Source organism: Phyllobates terribilis, unplaced genomic scaffold, assembly GCF_046119375.1.
Source record: "Phyllobates terribilis strain yellow unplaced genomic scaffold, ASM4611937v1 Scaffold_29__1_contigs__length_15306474, whole genome shotgun sequence".
In the NCBI taxonomy this organism is placed as follows: Eukaryota; Metazoa; Chordata; class Amphibia; order Anura; family Dendrobatidae; genus Phyllobates; species Phyllobates terribilis.
In genome coordinates this window covers 6,156,176-6,174,931 of record NW_027362789.1, presented here as the reverse complement: position 1 = coordinate 6,174,931, position 18,756 = coordinate 6,156,176, and the positions used below count along the sequence as shown (strand labels likewise).

General features: G+C 51.6%; 2 protein-coding genes across 6 annotated transcripts in view; one reads left to right on the top strand and one right to left on the bottom strand.

Annotated features, from left to right (window-relative positions):
• The window catches only part of LOC141178602 (gastrula zinc finger protein XlCGF66.1-like), a 29,823-nt gene extending 23,402 nt beyond the window's left edge, over positions 1-6,421 (bottom strand). The window contains exon 1 of one of the 5 annotated variants that reach the window (XM_073660487.1): positions 6,021-6,421. In XM_073660487.1, coding sequence (XP_073516588.1) covers positions 6,021-6,095 — 75 coding nt within the window. In that variant the 5' untranslated portion in view covers positions 6,096-6,421. The remainder of the gene's footprint in view (positions 1-6,020) is intronic. The other 4 variants (XM_073660488.1, XM_073660489.1, XM_073660491.1 and 1 more) reach the window with 4 other exon arrangements.
• Positions 1-18,756, top strand: part of LOC141178593 (uncharacterized) — a 328,452-nt gene that overhangs the window by 103,725 nt on the left and 205,971 nt on the right. The gene's annotated exons all lie outside the window — the stretch shown is intronic.

Sequence of the window (18,756 nt, the reverse complement as noted above, 5' to 3'; positions counted from 1 at the left end):
CCATCATTTCTTCCAAAATGGTCTTGACTTTCTACATCAAAAAGGACATTGTCCCCCCCTCATGTTGTCCATTTACAGTTCATCCATAGGAGCACCTGTCTGGATTTGGCCAGGGCATCTAGGCTAATATTTTGTTAATGGAAGCCATCCAGCATTCCGATTTTCTTCTCTTGATCCTTGATTGTCTACACAAGGGCCTGTCAGCCTCCAAGACAACCTTTACCAAATGGATTAAGTCAGCTATTGTGGAAGCCAAAAAATCCAAAGATAAATCTCTACCTCTTTGGGAAATTACATATTCCACAAGGGCAGTCAGACATTACATCTCAGCTGCTCAGGTCTCTAAGGATGTTACCTGGGCCTCTGTTCATACATTTGTCATATTCTATAAAATCCACTCTACGGCTTCAGCCAGTACCATCTTATGATGCAAGGTATTGCAGGCTGCTGTCAGTTTGGCAGTCCACATGGTTGGCTGTTGTACTTTCTACTCATTTGGACTTTTCTGGAACGCCCCACGGTCCTGGGTCTCCTGTTGCTATCAATGGTGTGATCAGTGTAATGAAAGTTAAAGTCCCATAGAGGGACTAATTAAAATGAACATAAGTAAAATATATATATATATATATATATATATATATATATATATATATACACATAAGAAAAATCTATTATTTTTTAAAAATCACAGAATAATAAAAAATGAAAAAAAAAACATTATACCCAGAAAATATATGAAAACAAAAATATAGAAATAAAGTACACATATTTGCTATCATCGCCCCCAGAATGATCTGATCTATAACACTGTCACACTAGTTATCCCCTTCAGTGAACAGTGTAAAAAATAAAAAAGGTGGCAAAAAAAACTATGGTTTTTCATGAAGCCGCTGTAAGGCAGCGCTAGTCATCATACTGGGGTTACTCGCTTCGCTGCGTCAATCAATGCACACGTGCAATGTCTTTACGTATTTTCTCACAATGCTGCAGTTTATTACTTCATAAGCCACAGTTCGCCGGGTCCAACTCCGTGGCACGCCGACACACATTAACACAATGTTCATGAGCCAAGTGGCACACAGGCCCACTTGCTCCAGGTTACAGCTTATGGCAAGGTAAAAATAGCAATGTTCATATCACAAAGTCCATATAGCACAGGGTATTACCTTTGCCGGGTTTAGCTGCTGCAGTCCTTTATGCTTGCCACCACTGTGGCTTCCCAGGTAGGGGTCTCTAGCCATCGTCCCCTCGTAGGCTACTGGTATGTCTTCCACACTTGACATCCAGCCTGCACCTTTCAGGGTTCCTCAACAAGCCGGCTCTCCCTCAAAGGCCACTGGCATCCACGCACAGGATCCGGGCTCAGCCTTTCAGGCTGCCAGGCTTCACTCTCGGCCTCACTAGGCCTCTCACAAATGGTGTCCCACACACACGGAGCACAGGCCTCACACCGAACACACCTGTCTCAAATCACCAGGGTTTATATATCCTGTGCACAGACACACACATACTGACAGGACCTTGCTGATGTCAGTCATGTGATCAGTCAGCTGTGTGTATAGGTCCTGTGTGCTGTCCCAGTCATGTGTACAGAGCTTTACTGTGCATACAGGACCTGTGTGATGTCACAGTCATGTGACCAGTCAGTTAAAGGGGAAGGTACATGGTCAGGTAAAACACATCCTGGACCTTTTACAGTAATGCTAGCAAGCTGCTGCATTACACCGCCAAAAAAGTGAAATAAAACACCATCAAAAAGTTGAATGTAAATTAAAATGGTATCACAAAAGACACCATCTTGTCACACAAAAAACAAGCTGTAATACAGCTACATCAGCAGAGAAGAAAAAAATATATAGCTATCAGCACGGCAGCAAGGCTGACGGGTGGTCCGGGTGGATAAGCTGGCTGGTTCGGCAGAGAGCCAGACGGGTGCTCCCGGTAGGTTGGCTGGTGGGCACGGCAGGTTACAGGCAGGTGCTCCAGGTAGGCTGGCTGGTGGACAGAACTGTTAGACATGGCTGGCAGGCTGGACTGACAGACAGGCATGCAGGACTAACAGGCAGCGGGACCTGAGGGCTGGAGCAAGTGAAGCACACGGAACAACAACCTTGCACAGGCACCTCCATTTTGGAGGAGGTGCCTTATATAGGGGAAGTCCTCCGGCCATTGGCTGGGAACTCATTAGGATGGTGCGCGTGGCCCCTAAGCACAGTGCCCGGGAAGCTGCACGCCACAGCAGCAGGGGGGCGGGAGGACGCCGGACCTGGACCGCGGCGGTGAGGGGAACGGCGTCTCTTCCCGGCAGGAGGCAGAGACGCCGATGCTACAGTACCGCCCCTTTACGCCCCCATTCCCTAGGATTTGCTCCTTATGGGTGAGCGCGGAGAAGGGAGCAGTCCAGGAGGAGAAATGAGGAATGAAGAGGCGGTAATAATTTGCGAAGCCCAGGAATCGCTGAATCGCCTTCAACCCATCCGGTCGGGGCCACTTTAAGACGGCAGAGACCTTCTCGGGATCCATCCGCAGACCAGTCTCGGAGATAATATAGCCCAGGAACGGTAGAGAGGTCTGCTCAAAGAGGCATTTCTCGAATTTAGCGTATAGGCGATTCTGCCGGAGCCTAATCAGAACCTGACGAACATCCCTCCGGTGTAAGGGCAGATCCGGAGAGAATACCAAGATATCGTCCAGGTACACCACCACACAAGAAAACAGAATATCACGGAAGATGTTGTTAACCAGCTCCTGGAAGACGGCTGGAGCATTACAGAGACCAAAGGGCATCACGTGGTATTCGTAGTGACTGTCCCGAGTGTTGAATGCCGTCTTCCACTTGTCTCCCTGGATCCGGACCAAATTGTACGCCCCATGAAGATTGAGCTTGGTGAAGATCTTCGAGCCTTTAAGGCGGTCTTACAGCTCTGAGATGAGAGGCAGGGGGTACTTATTTTTGATGGTAATTTGGTTAAGACCCCTCGATACAGGGACGTAGGGAGTCGCCTTTCTTCTTGATGAAGAAGAATCCTGCTCCAGCCGGAGAGGTGGATTTCTGGATAAATCCCCTAGCAAGATTCTCCTCTATGTACTCAGACATGGCCCGGGTCTCAGCCGGCGACAAGGGGTAGATACGCCCTCGGGGAGGAGAAGCACCAGGAACCAGTTCAATGGGGCAATCATACGGCCTATGAGGTGGTAGAGTCTCGGCTTCCTTTTTGTCAAAGACATCCGCATAGGACCAGTAGGGTGCCGGCAGACCAGGTAGATTAGCTGGAGTAGACGGGGGTCGAGCTGGACGAACCGGAACCAGACAGGACTCATGGCATTCCTGACCCCAACGGAGCACTTCACCAGATCTCCAATTCAGGACTGGCTCATGTCTTTGTAACCAGGGTAGACCAAGCATGAGGGGATGAGAGAGACCGGACAGCACATGAAAGGAGATCTTCTCTGAGTGCAGCATTTCCACCTGAAGGGTTACAGGCTCTGTGACGAGCAAGATGGTCTTCGGAAGAAGCCTCCCATCCACGGAGGCAACCGCCAATGGTTCAGCCAGACGTACAGTAGAAATCTGATACTGCTCCACAACAGCCTGTTGAATGAGATTCCCAGCGGCTCCAGAATCCAGATGGGCAATCTCAAAGAAGCGGGTCTCACCACTGGAAATAGAAACACACAGAGTCAAGGACGGAGAGCATTTACTCTTGCCTAGGACGACCTCTCTGAGCGGTCCTAGACACTGGAGTTTCCCGGCCTCACCGGGCAGGAATGGATCAGATGCTCTTTACTGCCACTGTAGAAGCAACTCCCCTTGGCTCGGCGCGTCTCCTGGCAAGACTTGACCATCTTGGTTTAGTCAATTTGCATGGGCTCAGGTGAACATGCCCGGGGAATTGCTGGTTGCGAGGCTGGCTTTTGGAATACAGGAGCGAGAAGAGGAAATCTTCTCTCCCGGGTAGTCTCCTTAGCACGTTCCAGAAAACGGATGTCAATCCGGGTAGCTAATGACACCAGGTAGTCCAGGGTGGAAGGGATGTCACGACCGGCTAGCTCATCCTTGATCCGTCCGGAAAGGCCCTCCCAAAAGGTGGACACCAGGGCCTCGTTGTTCCAGGCAAGCTCAGATGCGAGGGTTCGGAAATGTATGGCATACTGGCCCACGGCGAGACTCCCTTGGCAGAGACGGAGAAGTGAGGAGGCAGTAGAAGATTTTTGTACGGGCTTATCGAAGACATTCCGAAAGCCAGAAGATCAGACACCAGGGGATCACCTCTTTCCCACAGAGGGTTTAGCCATGCCAACGCCTCCCCGGTGAGGTAAGACATGATGAACGCCACCTTGGCCCGATCGGAGGGGAACTGATGTGCCAGGAGTTCAAAGTGCAGCGTGCACTGATTTAAGAAGCCCCGACATAAGACGGGGTCACTACCAAAACGTGGAGGCGCAGAGAGCCAAGGTCCAGAGCCGGGTGCCATAGTGCCAGTAGGTTGAGGTGTTGCCGGAGCAGGTGCCGCTCGGCTAGAGACGGACACAGACGAGGTGGACAGTGTGTCCAGACGGGAGTTGACAGTCCGCAGATAGGACAGGGTAGTCTCCTGTTGGGATTTCTGACGTGAGACCTCCTGGTACAGGTCAGAGAGTGAAGGAGCCTGGGGGTCACCGGGTTCCATGGCCTGTGCAAACTGTTACGGGTCCGGGTGGTGGAACCTCAGTGCTTCGGTGCAAGGAGGGACCAGAGGGGCGTGACTAAGTGCCTACTCGGCCTGACCAAGGTCACACGGCGGCTTAGTCGACTCTGTGAACCAGGGAGGGACTGGGCAGGTGGACCAGTTGCCACTCTGGGACCGACCTTGTGTGAGAGCAGGTGACTCCCACGGGTCAGATGGCAGGAACTGACCGATACAGCGGAAGAGCACAGCAGGAAGGCTGACGGATGGTCTGGGTGGATAAGCAGGCTGGTTCGGCAGATAGCCAGGCGGGTGCTCCGGGTAGGCAAGCAGGCGGGCATGATAGGTAAAAGGCAGGTGCTCCAGGTAGGTAGACTGGCGGGCACGGCAGCTTACAGGCTGGTGCTCCAGGTAGGCTGGCTGGTGGGCATGGCAGTTTCAGGTAGGTGCTCCAGGTAATAATAATTTTGTATTTGTATAGCATAACCTTAGCAACTAGCCATAGTGGATTTTGAATGAGACCAAATATCTTTATTTCTGGAGTTTTCATAAGATTCCATATGGTCCCACTAGGGGGAGACATTAAAAAATTAATTGACACTACTAACAGATATGTGGTACTCCTATTTGGTTCTCATACATGCACTATGCTCTTTTTATTTATATGTATGAAGTAATCATATAGTTAGTGTTTATTAGATATTTGTCCATATGGATCTATATATTTATTTTAAATATTTTTAAAACTTTTTTACCTGTTACTTGTTCATTTGCAGTAGATTTCCCTTTTTTAATTCTGGTTTTGTTTTTAATTGTTGTCTTTTTAATATATGTTCAATAACATATATTTAACTATAGTTTGTTGTATGGGAGTTGTTCTTCTTCGGCTTATTATAACATTATGTGAAGCACCTTTGTGTTCCAGGTGCTCACCTCAAATCTAGATAAATTCCTTGAGCGGTCTAGCTTCAAAAATGGGGTCCCTTGTGGGGGGTTGCCACTAATTAGGCACATCAGGGGCTCTGGAAACCCGACATGGGGTATGCTCTCGATTCCAGCCATTTTTGCATACAAAAAGTCAAGTGGACTCCTTCCCTTCCGAGCCCTGCCGTACACCCAAACAGTAGTTTCCCTACCACATATGGGATATCGGCTTACTCAGGAAAAATTGCACAACAAATTGTATGATGCACTTTCTCCTGTTACCCTTTTGAAAATGCTAATTTTGGGGGTAAAGTAACATTTTAATTTTTTCCCTTTGCTTTAATTCTTCACACACTGGTCAGAATTGAAAAAAGTGACCCGTAAAGAAGGTGAAACAGACTCTGGGATGAAATGGTTAATAAGACTTACAAGTGGAGCCGGTCCAGAAAGCAGAAGATCCAGCAAGTATCTGCCACATATTCCTGAAAATCCCCCGAATGTCATCACTAGTATCTACATTACTGTGCTGGAACTAGGAGAGGAATAATGGCGTTGTGTGAGGACTTCTCTGGGCTTCTGTCCTTCATCCTGCAGTCGTCTGAATGGATCTAATGTGGACGGGAACCAGCTAAGCCGCATTCTGCCCACAGCTGTTACCTCACTGTTCACACCACACAGAGACCCCAAAAGAGTCTCCGTGCTGAAGGGGTTAATGCCCCCTGTGCCCAGTAATGGGGGATCTCCACATACCTCCACCTGCAGAGCCGCCACCACATATATGGCTGTTCTGTGCACAGGACCTGTGATGAGGTCACAGGAGGGGAGGAGTCAGGGGTCACATGATCAGGGGCCTCAGTGGATGCACAGTGTGAACTGTGCGGCTCCTGTACAGTGATATCCGGAGTGAAGACGCTACATGGAGACGTCTCCGCAGTCAGTGACATTTCCGGCATTATTTGCCCCTCACTATTGGCACAATTACCCCGCGCCGCCTTTTCTACAGTTTTATGTGAGGAATGTAACGTGGGATTTTCCTGCTTGGAGACAAATAGACGACACATTAGGAGATTATCACCAGTTACCGGACGTCTACTATATGGCGGCATATGATTGTGCTATCCACTTCATACTGTTACGGGTCCGGTGTGTGGAACCTCTGTGCCGAGGTGCAAGGAGGGACCCAGAGGGGCGTGACTAAGTATCAACCCGAACCGACCCTGGTCAGATGGCGGCTAACGACTCCGTGACCAGGGAGGATCCGGGCAGAGGGACCAGGTGCTACTCTGGGGACGACCTTGTAAGAGAGGAGGTGGCTCCCACGGGTCAGGTGGCTGGGACTGACCGGTATGACGGATGGACACGGCAAGCAGGCGGAAGTCTCTGGTAGCTGACAGGTGGTCACAGTTCGTGAGAGCAGGGCAAGTAGCAGTCTTTAGGTTTACCAGGAAGGTGGTCACAGCAAGTGACAGCAGGGTCTCCAGGCAGGCTGGCAGGAAACAGGCGGGTGCCCCCAGGTGAGCGGGCAGAAAGACAAGGCAGGTTACTGGCAGGTAACTGGTGGGCGCTCCCAGGTGAGCGAGTTGACGGACACAGCAGGTAACAGGCGGGTGCTCCCAGGTGAGTGGGCAGACAGACGAGGCAGGTTACTGGCAGGTAACTGGTGGGCGCTCCCAGGTGAGCGGGCTGACGGACACAGCAGGTAACAGGCTGGTGCTCCCAGGTGAGCGGGCAGACAGACAAGGCAGGTTACTGGCAGGTAACTGGTGGGCGCCCCCAGGTGAGCGGACTGACGGACACAGCAGGTAACAGGCGGATGCTCCCAGGTGAGCGGTCTGACGGGCACACCAGGTAACAGGCGGGTAACAGGTGAGCGCTCCAGGTGAGCAGGCTGGCAGGCTCGGCAGGTAACGGGCAGATAACAGGCTGGCAGGCAGGACGAGGAGTCAGGCTAGCAGTGGGACCTGAGGGCTGAAGCAGAGATCAGACACAGTGCAACAACTTTGCTAGGGTACCTCCATTTTGGAGGAGGTGCCTTATATATGGGAGGTCCTCCGGCAATTGGACGGGGACTCCTTAGGACGGCGTGCGCGGTCTATTTAAGAGAGGGGGATCGCGCGCGCGCCCCCTAAGCACTCTGCCCAGGAAGGAGCGCACGCCGGCAGCAGCGGGGAGAGAAGCGCTGGAGGACGCCGTGCCAGGAGCAGGGAGGTGAGAGGGACGGCGTCTCTGCCTAGCAAGGGGCAGAGACGCCGATGCTACAGTACCCCCCCTTTAGGCCCCCTCTTTTTTTGGCCAGAAAGAAATTTTTCAAGGAGAAGCGGGGCGTTGATGTTCTCCCTGGGTTCCCAAGTTCTCTCCTCAGGACCAAACCCCTTCCAATCTACCAGAAAAAAGGTCTTTCCTCTTACCCTCTTGGTGGCCAGAATACTCTCTACCTCAAAGACGTCTTCAGCGGAAACCAGAGCAGGGGGAGTACCTGGATTGTTGGAAAAAGAGTTAAAGACAATGGGTTTGAGGAGAGATACGTGGAAGGAGTTGGGAATCCGTAAGGTGGCCAGGAGTTTAATTTGTAGGCCACTGGATTAATTTGCCTGAGGATTTCGAAAGGGCCGATGAAGCGAGGACCTAACTTGTAGAAGGGTATCTTGAGCCGCACATGTTTGGAGGAGAGCCAAACCTTGTCTCTCGGACGGAATTGAGGCGGATCCAGACGTCTCTAATCAGCATGTCTCTTCATCCGCTCGGAGGACTGAAGAAGTGCGGACCTAGTACTCTCCCAAATGGTAGAAAACTCGCTGACAAGAGACTCCGCGGCAGGGTTGTCCACAGAAGCGGAGACTGGAAATGGAATCCGGGGGTGCTGGCCATAGACAATAAAGAACTGGGACTTGGAAGAGGATTCGCTCTCGTGGTTATTATAAGAGAATTCGGTCCAAGGAAGGAGTTCCACCCAATCAGAATGGTGGACATTAACAAAGTGCCGGAGGTAGCTGGTAAGGATCTGATTGATCCGCTCCACTTGACCATTGGACTGAGGGTGGTAAGCGGAGGAGAAATCCAGGGTGACGTCCAGCAGTTTACATGTGGCTCTCCAGAAGCGTGAGGTGAACTGAACCCCTCGATCCGACACGATGTGGAGGGGTAGGCATGGAGACGGAAGATATGGCGGACAAAAGTCCTTAGCCAGCTCAGGTGCAGACGGGAGACCAGGCAGGGGAATGAAGTGGGCCATTTTAGAAAAGCGGTCCGCGACCACCCAAATGACAGTACACCCGGCAGAAACAAGGAGATCGGTAATGAAGTCCATAGCGATGTGTTGCCACGGGGCAACAGGTATGGGAAGCCGCAGGACATGACCGGCTGGTAAGTGTCTGGGAACTGTGTTGCGGCCACAAGATGAACAGGCAGAGACGAAGTCTACCACATCCTTACGCAGGGTAGACCACCAGTAATGCCGGGAAATGAGCAGAAAGGTCTTCTTTTGGCCGGCATGGCCAGCTAGTTTAGAAGAATGACCCCAGCGAAGAACCTTCTCACGGTCAGGAACCGCCACGAACATCTTGCCGGGTGGAAGACGAGTCAAATCCAAGGGGGCCACATTCATCACCTTGGAGGGGTCGATAATGTGCATAGGCTCCTCCTCTTGGTCGAAAGACAGGAAGGATCGAGACAAGGCATCAGCTTTGACATTCTTGTCCGCCGGGCGGAAATGAAGGATGACATCGAAGCGGGCAAAAAACAAAGACCACCGGGCCTGACGTGGATTAAGTCTCTGGGCATTTTGGAGATATGCCAGATTTTTGTGATCCGTGTAGATGATCACCGGGTATAGAGCCCCTTCTAGCAGATAGCCCCACTCCTCCAGCGCCAATTTGACGGCCAGCAGTTCTCGGTCTCCTATGGAGTAATTGTGCTCAGAGGAGGAGAAGATTTTGGAGAAAAAGCCACAGGTTACCATTCTCCCGGATGAAGACTTTTGGGTGAGCACCGCTCCGGCTCCAGAGGAGGAAGCATCAACCTCCAGGTAGAACTGTTTGTTGCAGTCCGGACGGTGCAGCACAGGGGCAGAGGAGAAGGCTTGCTTCAGGGAAAGGAAGGCCTCCTCAGCTTCGGGTGGCCATACCTTGGGATTAGCCCCCTTACGGGTGAGCGCAGATATGGGAGCAGTCCAAGACGAGAAGTGTGGAATGAAGAGACGATAGTAATTAGCGAAGCCCAGGAATCTCTGTATCGCCTTCAACCCCTCCGGACGGGGCCACTTTAGGACAGCAGAAAGCTTCTCGGGATCCATTCGCAAGCCTGTCTGGGAGATAACATAGCCCAGGAATGGAAGAGAGGTCTGCTCAAAAAGGCACTTCTCGTATTTAGCATAGAGGTGGTTCTGCCTGAGCCTAAGCAGGACCTGACGAACATCCCTCCGGTGTGTGGGAAGATCCGGAGAGAAGACCAAGATGTCGTCCAGGTATACCACCACGCAGGAGTAAAGAAGGTCACGGAAGATGTCGTTGACCAGTTCTTGGAAGACGGCGGGAGCATTGCAGAGGCCGAAGGGCATCACACGGTACTCATAGTGTCCGTCCCGGGTATTAAATGCCATTTTCCACTCGTCTCCTTGACGGATACGGACCAGGTTATACGCTCCACGTAGATCCAGCTTGGAAAAGATCCTGGCGCCTTTAAGGCAATCAAATAACTCGGAGATGAGCGGAAGGGGGTATTTATTTTTAACCGTGATCTGATTGAGTCCTCTATAGTCAATACAGGGGCGTAGCGAGCCATCCTTTTTTTTGACAAAGAAGAATCCGGCTCCAGCCGGGGAAGTAGACTTCCGGATGAATCCCCTAGCCAGATTCTCCTCTATGTACTCAGACATGGCCCGGGTTTCAGCCGCAGACAACGGATAAATACGCCCACGTGGTGGAGTGGCGCCAGGTACCAGGTCAATCGGGCAATCATATGGCCTATGAGGTGGCAATGTCTCTGCTTCCTTTTTACCGAAGACGTCAGCATAGGGCCTGTAAGGAGCCGGAAGACCGGGTAAATTAGCTGGGGTAGGTGGTGGACGAACCGGAACCAGGCAGGTCTTATAGCAGGCCGGCCCCCACGGGAGTACTTCACTGGAATGCCAGTTCAACACGGGTTCATGTGTCTGGAGCCAATGTAGGCCTAGCAATAGGGAGTGAGAGAGTCTGGGCAGCACATGGAAGGAGATTACCTCAGAGTGCAGCATTCCCACCTGCAGGGTTATGGGTTCCGTGACAAGCAGGGTGGTCACCGGAAGGAGTCTTCCATCCACGGAGGCGACTGACAATGGTTCAGCCAGAGACTTGGTGGGAATACGGTATTTCTCAACCAGGGACTGGGAGATGAGGTTTCCAGCGGATCCAGAATCCAGGTGGGCGAGTTCAAAGTGACGGTTCTCTCCCCAGGAGATAGAGACAGACAAAGTTAGGGTTGGAGAGGACTTACTTTTGTCTAGGGCGACCTCTCCGAGCGGTCCTAGACACTGGAGTTTCCCGGCCTCTCCGGGCAGGAACGGATCAGGTGCTCCTTACTGCCACAATAGAAACAGCTCCCCTCGGCTCGGCGTGACTCTTGGCGAGATTTGACCATCTTGGTCTGGTCGATCTGCATGGGCTCGGGTGAGTGCGCCCGGGGAGTGACAGAAGAGGAGACAGGTCTCTGGAAAGTAGGAGCAAGGCGGGGAAACCTCTCACGGGTGGTCTCTTTGGTGCGTTCTTGAAACCGGATGTCAATCCGGGTAGCCAGCGACACCAGGTCATCCAGGGTGGTAGAAATGTCCAGACCGGCGAGCTCATCTTTAATCTGACTGGAAAGGCCCTCCCAGAAGACGGACACCAGGGCCTCGTTATCCCAGGCAAGCTCAGAAGCGAGGGTGCGGAACCGTATGGCATATTGGCCCACGGTGAGACTCCCTTGGCGAAGACGTAGCAGAGAGGAGGCAGATGAGGTCTTACGTCATGGTTCATCGAACACTCTCCGGAAAGCAGTGAGGAAAGACGACAGGTCGGGTACCAGGGGGTCCTCTCTCTCCCACAGGGGGTTAAGCCATGCCAGTGCCTCCCCAGTGAGATGGGACATGATGAATGCCACTTTGGCCCGGTCGGAGAAAAACTGATTCGCCAAGAGTTCAAAGTGCAGGGTGCACTGGTTTATGAAGCCCCGAGCTTGAGCGGGGTCGCCTCCGAAACGAAGAGGTGCAGAAAGCCGGGGTCCGTGGCAAGATGCCACAGGATTGGTGGGCAGCGGCGCTGCCGGGGTGCAAGTCGTGCGACTAGCGGTGGTTGCTGGTGGAGCAGTCAGTGTGTCCAGGCGGGAGTTGACATTCCGCAGGTGGTTCAGAATGGACTCCTGCTGGGATCTCTGATGGGAGACTTGGGTGCCACCGGATTCAATGGCCCGAGCAAACTGTTACGGGTCCGGTGGGTGGAACCTCTGTGCCGAGGTGCAAGGAGGAACCCAGAGGGGCGTGACTAAGTATCAACCCGAACCGACCCTGGTCAGACGGCGGCTAACGACTCCGTGACCAGGGAGGATCCGGGCAGAGGGACCAGGTGCTACTCTGGGGACAACCTTGTAAGAGAGGAGGTGGCTCCCACGGGTCAGGTGGCTGGGACTGACCGGTATGACGGATGGACACGGCAAGCAGGCGGAAGTCTCTGGTAGCTGATAGGTGGTCACAGTTCGTGAGAGCAGGGCAAGTAGCAGTCTTTAGGTTTACCAGGAAGGTGGTCACAGCAAGTGACAGCAGGGTCTCCAGGCAGGCTAGCAGGAAACAGGCGGGTGCCCCCAGGTGAGCGGGCAGAAAGATGAGGCAGGTTACTGGCAGGTAACTGGTGGGCGCTCCCAGGTGAGCGGGCTGACGGACACAGCAGGTAACAGACGGGTGCTCCCAGGTGAGCGGGCAGACAGACGAGGCAGGTTACTGGCAGGTAACTGGTGGGCGCTCCCAGGTGAGCGGGCTGACGGACACAACAGGTAACAGGCGGGTGCTCCCAGGTGAGCGGGCAGACAGACGAGGCAGGTTACTGGCAGGTAACTGGTGGGCACTCCCAGGTGAGTGGACTGATGGACACAGCAGGTAACAGGCGGATGCTCCCAGGTGAGCGGTCTGACGGGCACAGCAGGTAACAGGCGGGTAACAGGTGAGCGCTCCAGGTGAGCAGGCTGGCAGGCTCGGCAGGTAACGGGCAGATAACAGGCTGGCAGGCAGGACGAGGAGTCAGGCTAGCAGCGGGACCTGAGGGCTGAAGCAGAGATCAGACACAGTGCAACAACTTTGCTCGGGCATCTCCATTTTGGAGGAGGTGCCTTATACAGTCATGGCCAAAAGTATTGAGAATGAGACAAATAGTAATTTTTCCAAAGTTTACTGCTTCATTTTTTGTAATGGCAATTTGCATATACTCCTGAATGTCAAAGAGTGATGAGCTTAACAGCAATTACTGTACTTGCAAAGTCAATATTTGCCCAGAAAATGAACTTTAACCCCCAAAACACATTTCAACATCATTGCAGTCCTGCCTTAAAAGGAGCAGCTAACATCGTTTTAGTGATTGATCCATTAACACAGGTGTGGGTGTTGATGAGGACAGGGCTGGCGATCAATCAGTCATGATTAAGTAAGAATGACATCACTGGACACTTTAAAAGGAGGCTGGTTCTTGGTATCATCGTTTCTCTTCAGATAACCATGGTTATCTCTAAAGAAACACGTGCAGCCATCATTGCACTGCACAAAAATGGCCTAACAGTATCGCAGCTACAAAGATTGCACCTCCGTCAACAATCTATCGCATCATCAAGGACTTCAAGGAGAGAGCTTCCATTGTTGTCAAAAAGGCTCCAGGGCGCCCAAGAAAGACCAGCAAGCGCCAGGACCGTATCTTAAAACTGTTTCAGCTGCGGGATCGGACTACCAGCAGTGCCGAGCTTGCTCAGGAATGGCAGCAGGCTGGTGTGAGTGCTTCTGCACGCACTGTGAGGCGGAGGCTCTTTGAGCAAGGGCTGGTTTCAAGGAGGGCAGCAAAGAAGCCACTTCTCTCCAGAAAAAACATCAGGGACCGACTGATATTCTGCAAAAGGTACAGGGAGTGGACTGCTGAGGACTGGGGCAAAGTCATTTTCTCTGATGAATCCCCTTTTCGATTGTTTGGGACATCTGGAAAACAGCTTATTCGGAGAAAAAGAGGTGAGCGCTACCACCAGTCTTGTCTCATGCCAACTGTAAAGCATCCTGAAACCATTCATGTGTGGGGTTGCTTCTCAGCCAAGGGAATCGGCTCACTCACAGTCTTGCCTAAAAACACAGCCATGAATAAAGAATGGTACCAGAATGTCCTCCAAGAGCAACTTCTCCCAACCGTCCAAGAGCAGTTTGGCTCCCAACAATGCCTTTTCCAGCATGATGGAGCACCTTGCCATAAAGCAAAGGTGATAACTAAATGGCTCATGGAACAAAACATAGAGATTTTGGGTCCATGGCCTGGAAACTCCCCAGATCTTAATCCCATTGAGAACTTGTGGTCAATCATCAAGAGACGGGTGGACAAACAAAAACCAACAAATTCTGGCAAAATGCAAGCATTGATTATGCAAGAATGGACTGCTATCAGTCAGGATTTGGTCCAAAAGTTGATTGAGAGCATGCCAGGGAGAATTACAGAGGTCTTGAAGAAGAAGGGGCAACACTGCAAATATTGACTTGCTGCATTAACTCATTCTAACTGTCAATATAACCTATTGGTACTCATAATATGATTGCAATTATATTTCTGTATGTGATATAAACATCAGAAAAACACTAATAAAAACCAGAGGCCAGCAGATCATGTGAAAATATAATTGTGGTGTCATTCTCAATACTTTTGGCCATGACTGTATATGAGAGGTCCTCCGGCAATTGGTCGGGGACTCCTTAGGACGGCGCACGCGGTCCCTTTAAGAGAGGGGGAGCGCGCGCGCGCCATAAGCACACTGCCGGGGAAGGAGCGCGCGCCGGCAGCAGCGGTGAGAGAAGCGCTGGAGGACGCCGCGCCAGGAGCGGGGAGGTGAGAGGGACGGCGTCTCTGCCTAGCAAGGGGCAGAGACGCCGATGCTACACATACCAGGAGCTAAAAGGCCGAAATCTCACATGTTTAACCCCTTCCAGGGTGGGTGGCCTTGATAGACTATATTCAGAAGAGTCCGGCTAAGGGCAGAGACAGACGGCCGTATTTCTCCTGCGAGGATCACATCATAAACCTCGTACTAGCCGACACCTCTCCTGACCTGACAGCTGCATAGAAATCCATCATGCGGTCAAGTTCAGGTCAGGAGAGGTGCCAGCCAGTCCATTCAGTGCGATGCGATCCTCGCACGAGTTATATGGCAGTGTGTCGCTGCCCTAAGGGTCATATACAGCTTTCCACCTCACCGTGGGGGTTTTTCTTGTTAAAAAAAGGATGGAGAGTTGCATCTGTACTTGGATTTTAGAGAGATTAATAAAATCACAGCTCACAATCCCTATTCTTTGCCCCTTATACCGGACCTGTTTAAGCAATTATCTGGAGCTAAATGGTTTTCCAAACTTGAGAGGGGCATATAACCTTATATGCGTACGTCAGGGTGACAAATGGAAGACTGCATTCATTACGCTTGTGCCATTTTGAAAATTTGGTGATGATATTTGGGTTAACCAATGCACCTTCAGTCTTAAAATTTCAGAATTTTTTTTGGTCACGTGGGTAGATTTGTGGTGATTTACCCAGATGACATTGATTTATTCACATATTCTGGAGGAGCATTGTGAGCATGTCAGACAGTTTCTCCAGGTTCCACATGACAACCATTTATTTGCTAAACTGGAGAAATGTCAATTTGAGGTCCATTTGAGTCACCTTACATGCGGTCCATATAAGGTGACTGTCTTGACTGATCATAAGAACCTGTTGTATATTGACGCTACTAAGTGCTTAAACACCAGACAGACTTGGTGGGCCCTGTATTTTTTGCCCGGTTTGATTTTGCTGTTACTTATCTCCTCGGCTCTAAGAATGTCAACACGAAATTCCAGTCAAGATTCTTTTTGTTCCCAAAAACATAATTTTCGTTTGAGGGGTTCAATTTCTGGCTAGTTTTTGCTCCAGATTGGGTATCAAGCTGTTTTTTCTCTCGGTCTCGAGACTAATGGTCAAACAGAAAGGATGAACCAGGAAATAGAGCAGTATTAGGAATGTTTTGTCTCCTCTAATCAGGAAGACTGGGTGGAATTTCTGCCCCTATATGATTGGCCACTTACATGCTTGGCTGTCCATCTGTAGTGGCAGCGGCGGGGCACTGCACATCCGCCTCCTATTCAATCCAATGGGAGGCAGATGTGCAGTATGGCTAGGGCATCACTCATAAAAAAAGTGGACAACTTCTTTAAGGTCTGGAAGGAGATCAAAAAGGATGTTTTGGTAGCTAGTGACCAGGCTAAAAGTTGTACTAACCACAGACGTAGGAAGGCTTCTATCTTTAAAGTAGGGGATTTTGCATGATTGTCCTCAAAATATCTGCACTTAAAGATCACATCTAGAAAATTTGCACATAAATTTGTAGGTCCTTATCAAATTATAACAATTTTAAATCCCCTGACAGTTAAGTTGCAATTTCCTATTGCCTGGAAAATCATAATTCTTTTCATTCTTCTCTTTTAAAAAAATGTGATGGGACCTCAAGACATAATTGAAGTTGATTTGGAATGGTATCGGGAGTATGAGGTAGGCAGAGTTCTTGGTTCCAGGTTGGTCAAGTGCCGTCTGCACTATCTCGTTAAGTGGGAAGATTATGGTCTTTAAGATAACTGCTAAATTAATTTGGGGGATCTTCATGAAATCAGATAGACAGATTATTGGGTGGACCTGGGGAAAACCCAGAAGTCATGGTACACATTGGTACCAATGACAAAGTTAGAGGTAGGTGGAAGGCCTTTAAAAATGATTACAAGGAATTAGGAGAGATGATGAAGTACAGGACCTCCAAGGTAGTGTCTTCAGAAATACTGCAGATTCCAATAATGTCACTAGAAAGTTAGCGGGAGCTTAAGGAGATAAATAAGTGGCAGGAAGAAAGGGTTTGGGTTCATTGAGAACTGGGCCACGTTCTCGGTTGGCTACAGGCTCTACGATAGGGACAGGCTGCAACTCAACAGGGAGGGTGCAACTGTGCTGCGGGAAAAAATGGTCAGATGGATGAAGGAGCTTTTAACCCCATTACAACACAAGGTGGTTTGCACGTTAATGACCAGGCCAATTTTTACAATTCTGACCACTGTCACTTTAAGAGGTAATTACTCTGGAACACTTCAACGGATTCCCCTGATTCTGAAACAGTTTTTTCGTGACATATTGTACTTCATGATTGCGGTAAAATTTCTTCTATATCACTTGCATTTTGTAATGCACACGCCCGGGCTGAGCGGCGTGTGCGAGTGATTCCACTGGACCGTGCCGGAGAGTGAATGCCTGGAGGGGCGTAACTAGGTATTCACCCGATCCGACCAGGGTCGCACGACGGCATACGACGCCAGTGCACCAAGGAGGAACCGAGCAGAGGGACCAGGTGCTACTCCAGGACAGACCCCGGACACGGCTGTTGACCCACACAGGGGAATACAGGAACAGACTGGTTAGGCTGGCGCACAGACTGGTGGGTATAGGCAGGCACGACTGGTATGCAGGCAGGCGGGTATGCAGGCAGGGGGGTACAGGCAAGCACAGCTAGAGTGCAGACAGGGAGGCACTAGCAGGTAGGAACACAGGCGGGATAGGACCCAGTACACACTGGGACTCAGGAACAATGCAGGCAGATGGGTACAGACAAGCACAGCTAGAGTGCAGACAGGGAGGCACTAGCAGGTAGGAACACAGGCGGGATAGGACCCAGTACACACTGGGACTCAGGAACAGAACCACAGATGTGGCGGACAAACACAGCAGAGTGAGGCCGCCCAGAGAGGTGAGCGAGAGCAGGGCAGGACGAGGCCGCCTGGAGCGGTGAGCAAGAGTAGAGCAGGACAAGGCCGCCTGGAGCAGTGAGCAAGAGGTCAGAGCAGAGCGAGACTGCCAGGGCAGTGAGCAAAGGAGTCAGAGCGGAGCGAGACTGCCGGAGCAGTGAGCAAAGGAGTCAGAGCGGAGCGAGACTGCCAGAGCAGTGAGCAAAGGAGTCAGAGCGGAGCGAGACTGCCGGAGCAGTGAGCAACGGAGTCAGAGCGGAGCGACACTGCCGGAGCAGTGAGCAAAGGAGTCAGAACGGAGCGACATTGCCGGAGCAGTGAGCAAAGGAGTCAGAGCGGAGCGAGACTGCCGGAGCAGTGAGCAAAGGAGTCAGAGCGGAGCGACACTGCCGGAGCAGTGAGCAAAGGAGTCAGAGCGGAGCGAGACTGCTGGAGCAGTGAGCAACGGAGTCAGAGCGGAGCGACACTGCCGGAGCAGTGAGCAAAGGAGTCAGAGCGGAGCGAGACTGCCGGAGCAGTGAGCAAAGGAGTCAGAGCGGAGCGAGACTGCCGGAGCAGTGAGCAAAGGAGTCAGAGCGGAGCGAGACTGCCGGAGCAGTGAGCAAAGGAGTCAGAGCGGAGCGAGACTGCCGGAGCAGTGAGCAAAGGAGTCAGAGCGGAGCGAGACTGCCGGAGCAGTGAGCAAAGGAGTCAGAGCGGAGCGAGACTGCCGGAGCAGTGAGCAAAGGAGTCAGAGCGGAGCGAGACTGCCGGAGCAGTGAGCAAAGGAGTCAGAGCGGAGCGAGACTGCCGGAGCAGTGAGCAAAGGAGTCAGAGCGGAGCGAGACTGCCGGAGCAGTGAGCAAGGGAGTCAGAGCAGAGCGAGACTGCCAGAGCAGTGAGCAAGGGAGTCAGAGCGGAGAGAGACTGCCGGAGCAGTGAGCAAAGGAGTCAGAGCGGCTAGAACCGCCAGAGCGGTGAGCAAAGGAGTCAGAGCAGGCTAGAACGGCCGGAGCGGTGAGCAAGGCAGAGCAGGGGGGACAGGACTCTGTTCACACGGAACAGACAGGAAGGGAAAGGCAGAGCCAGATACCCACAGGGTACTTGCAGTGAAGTAGCGAGTGGACCACAAACTCACAAATGGGAGTACAGAGACAACAAGCAGGAGTTAGGTACGAGTTCAGACTC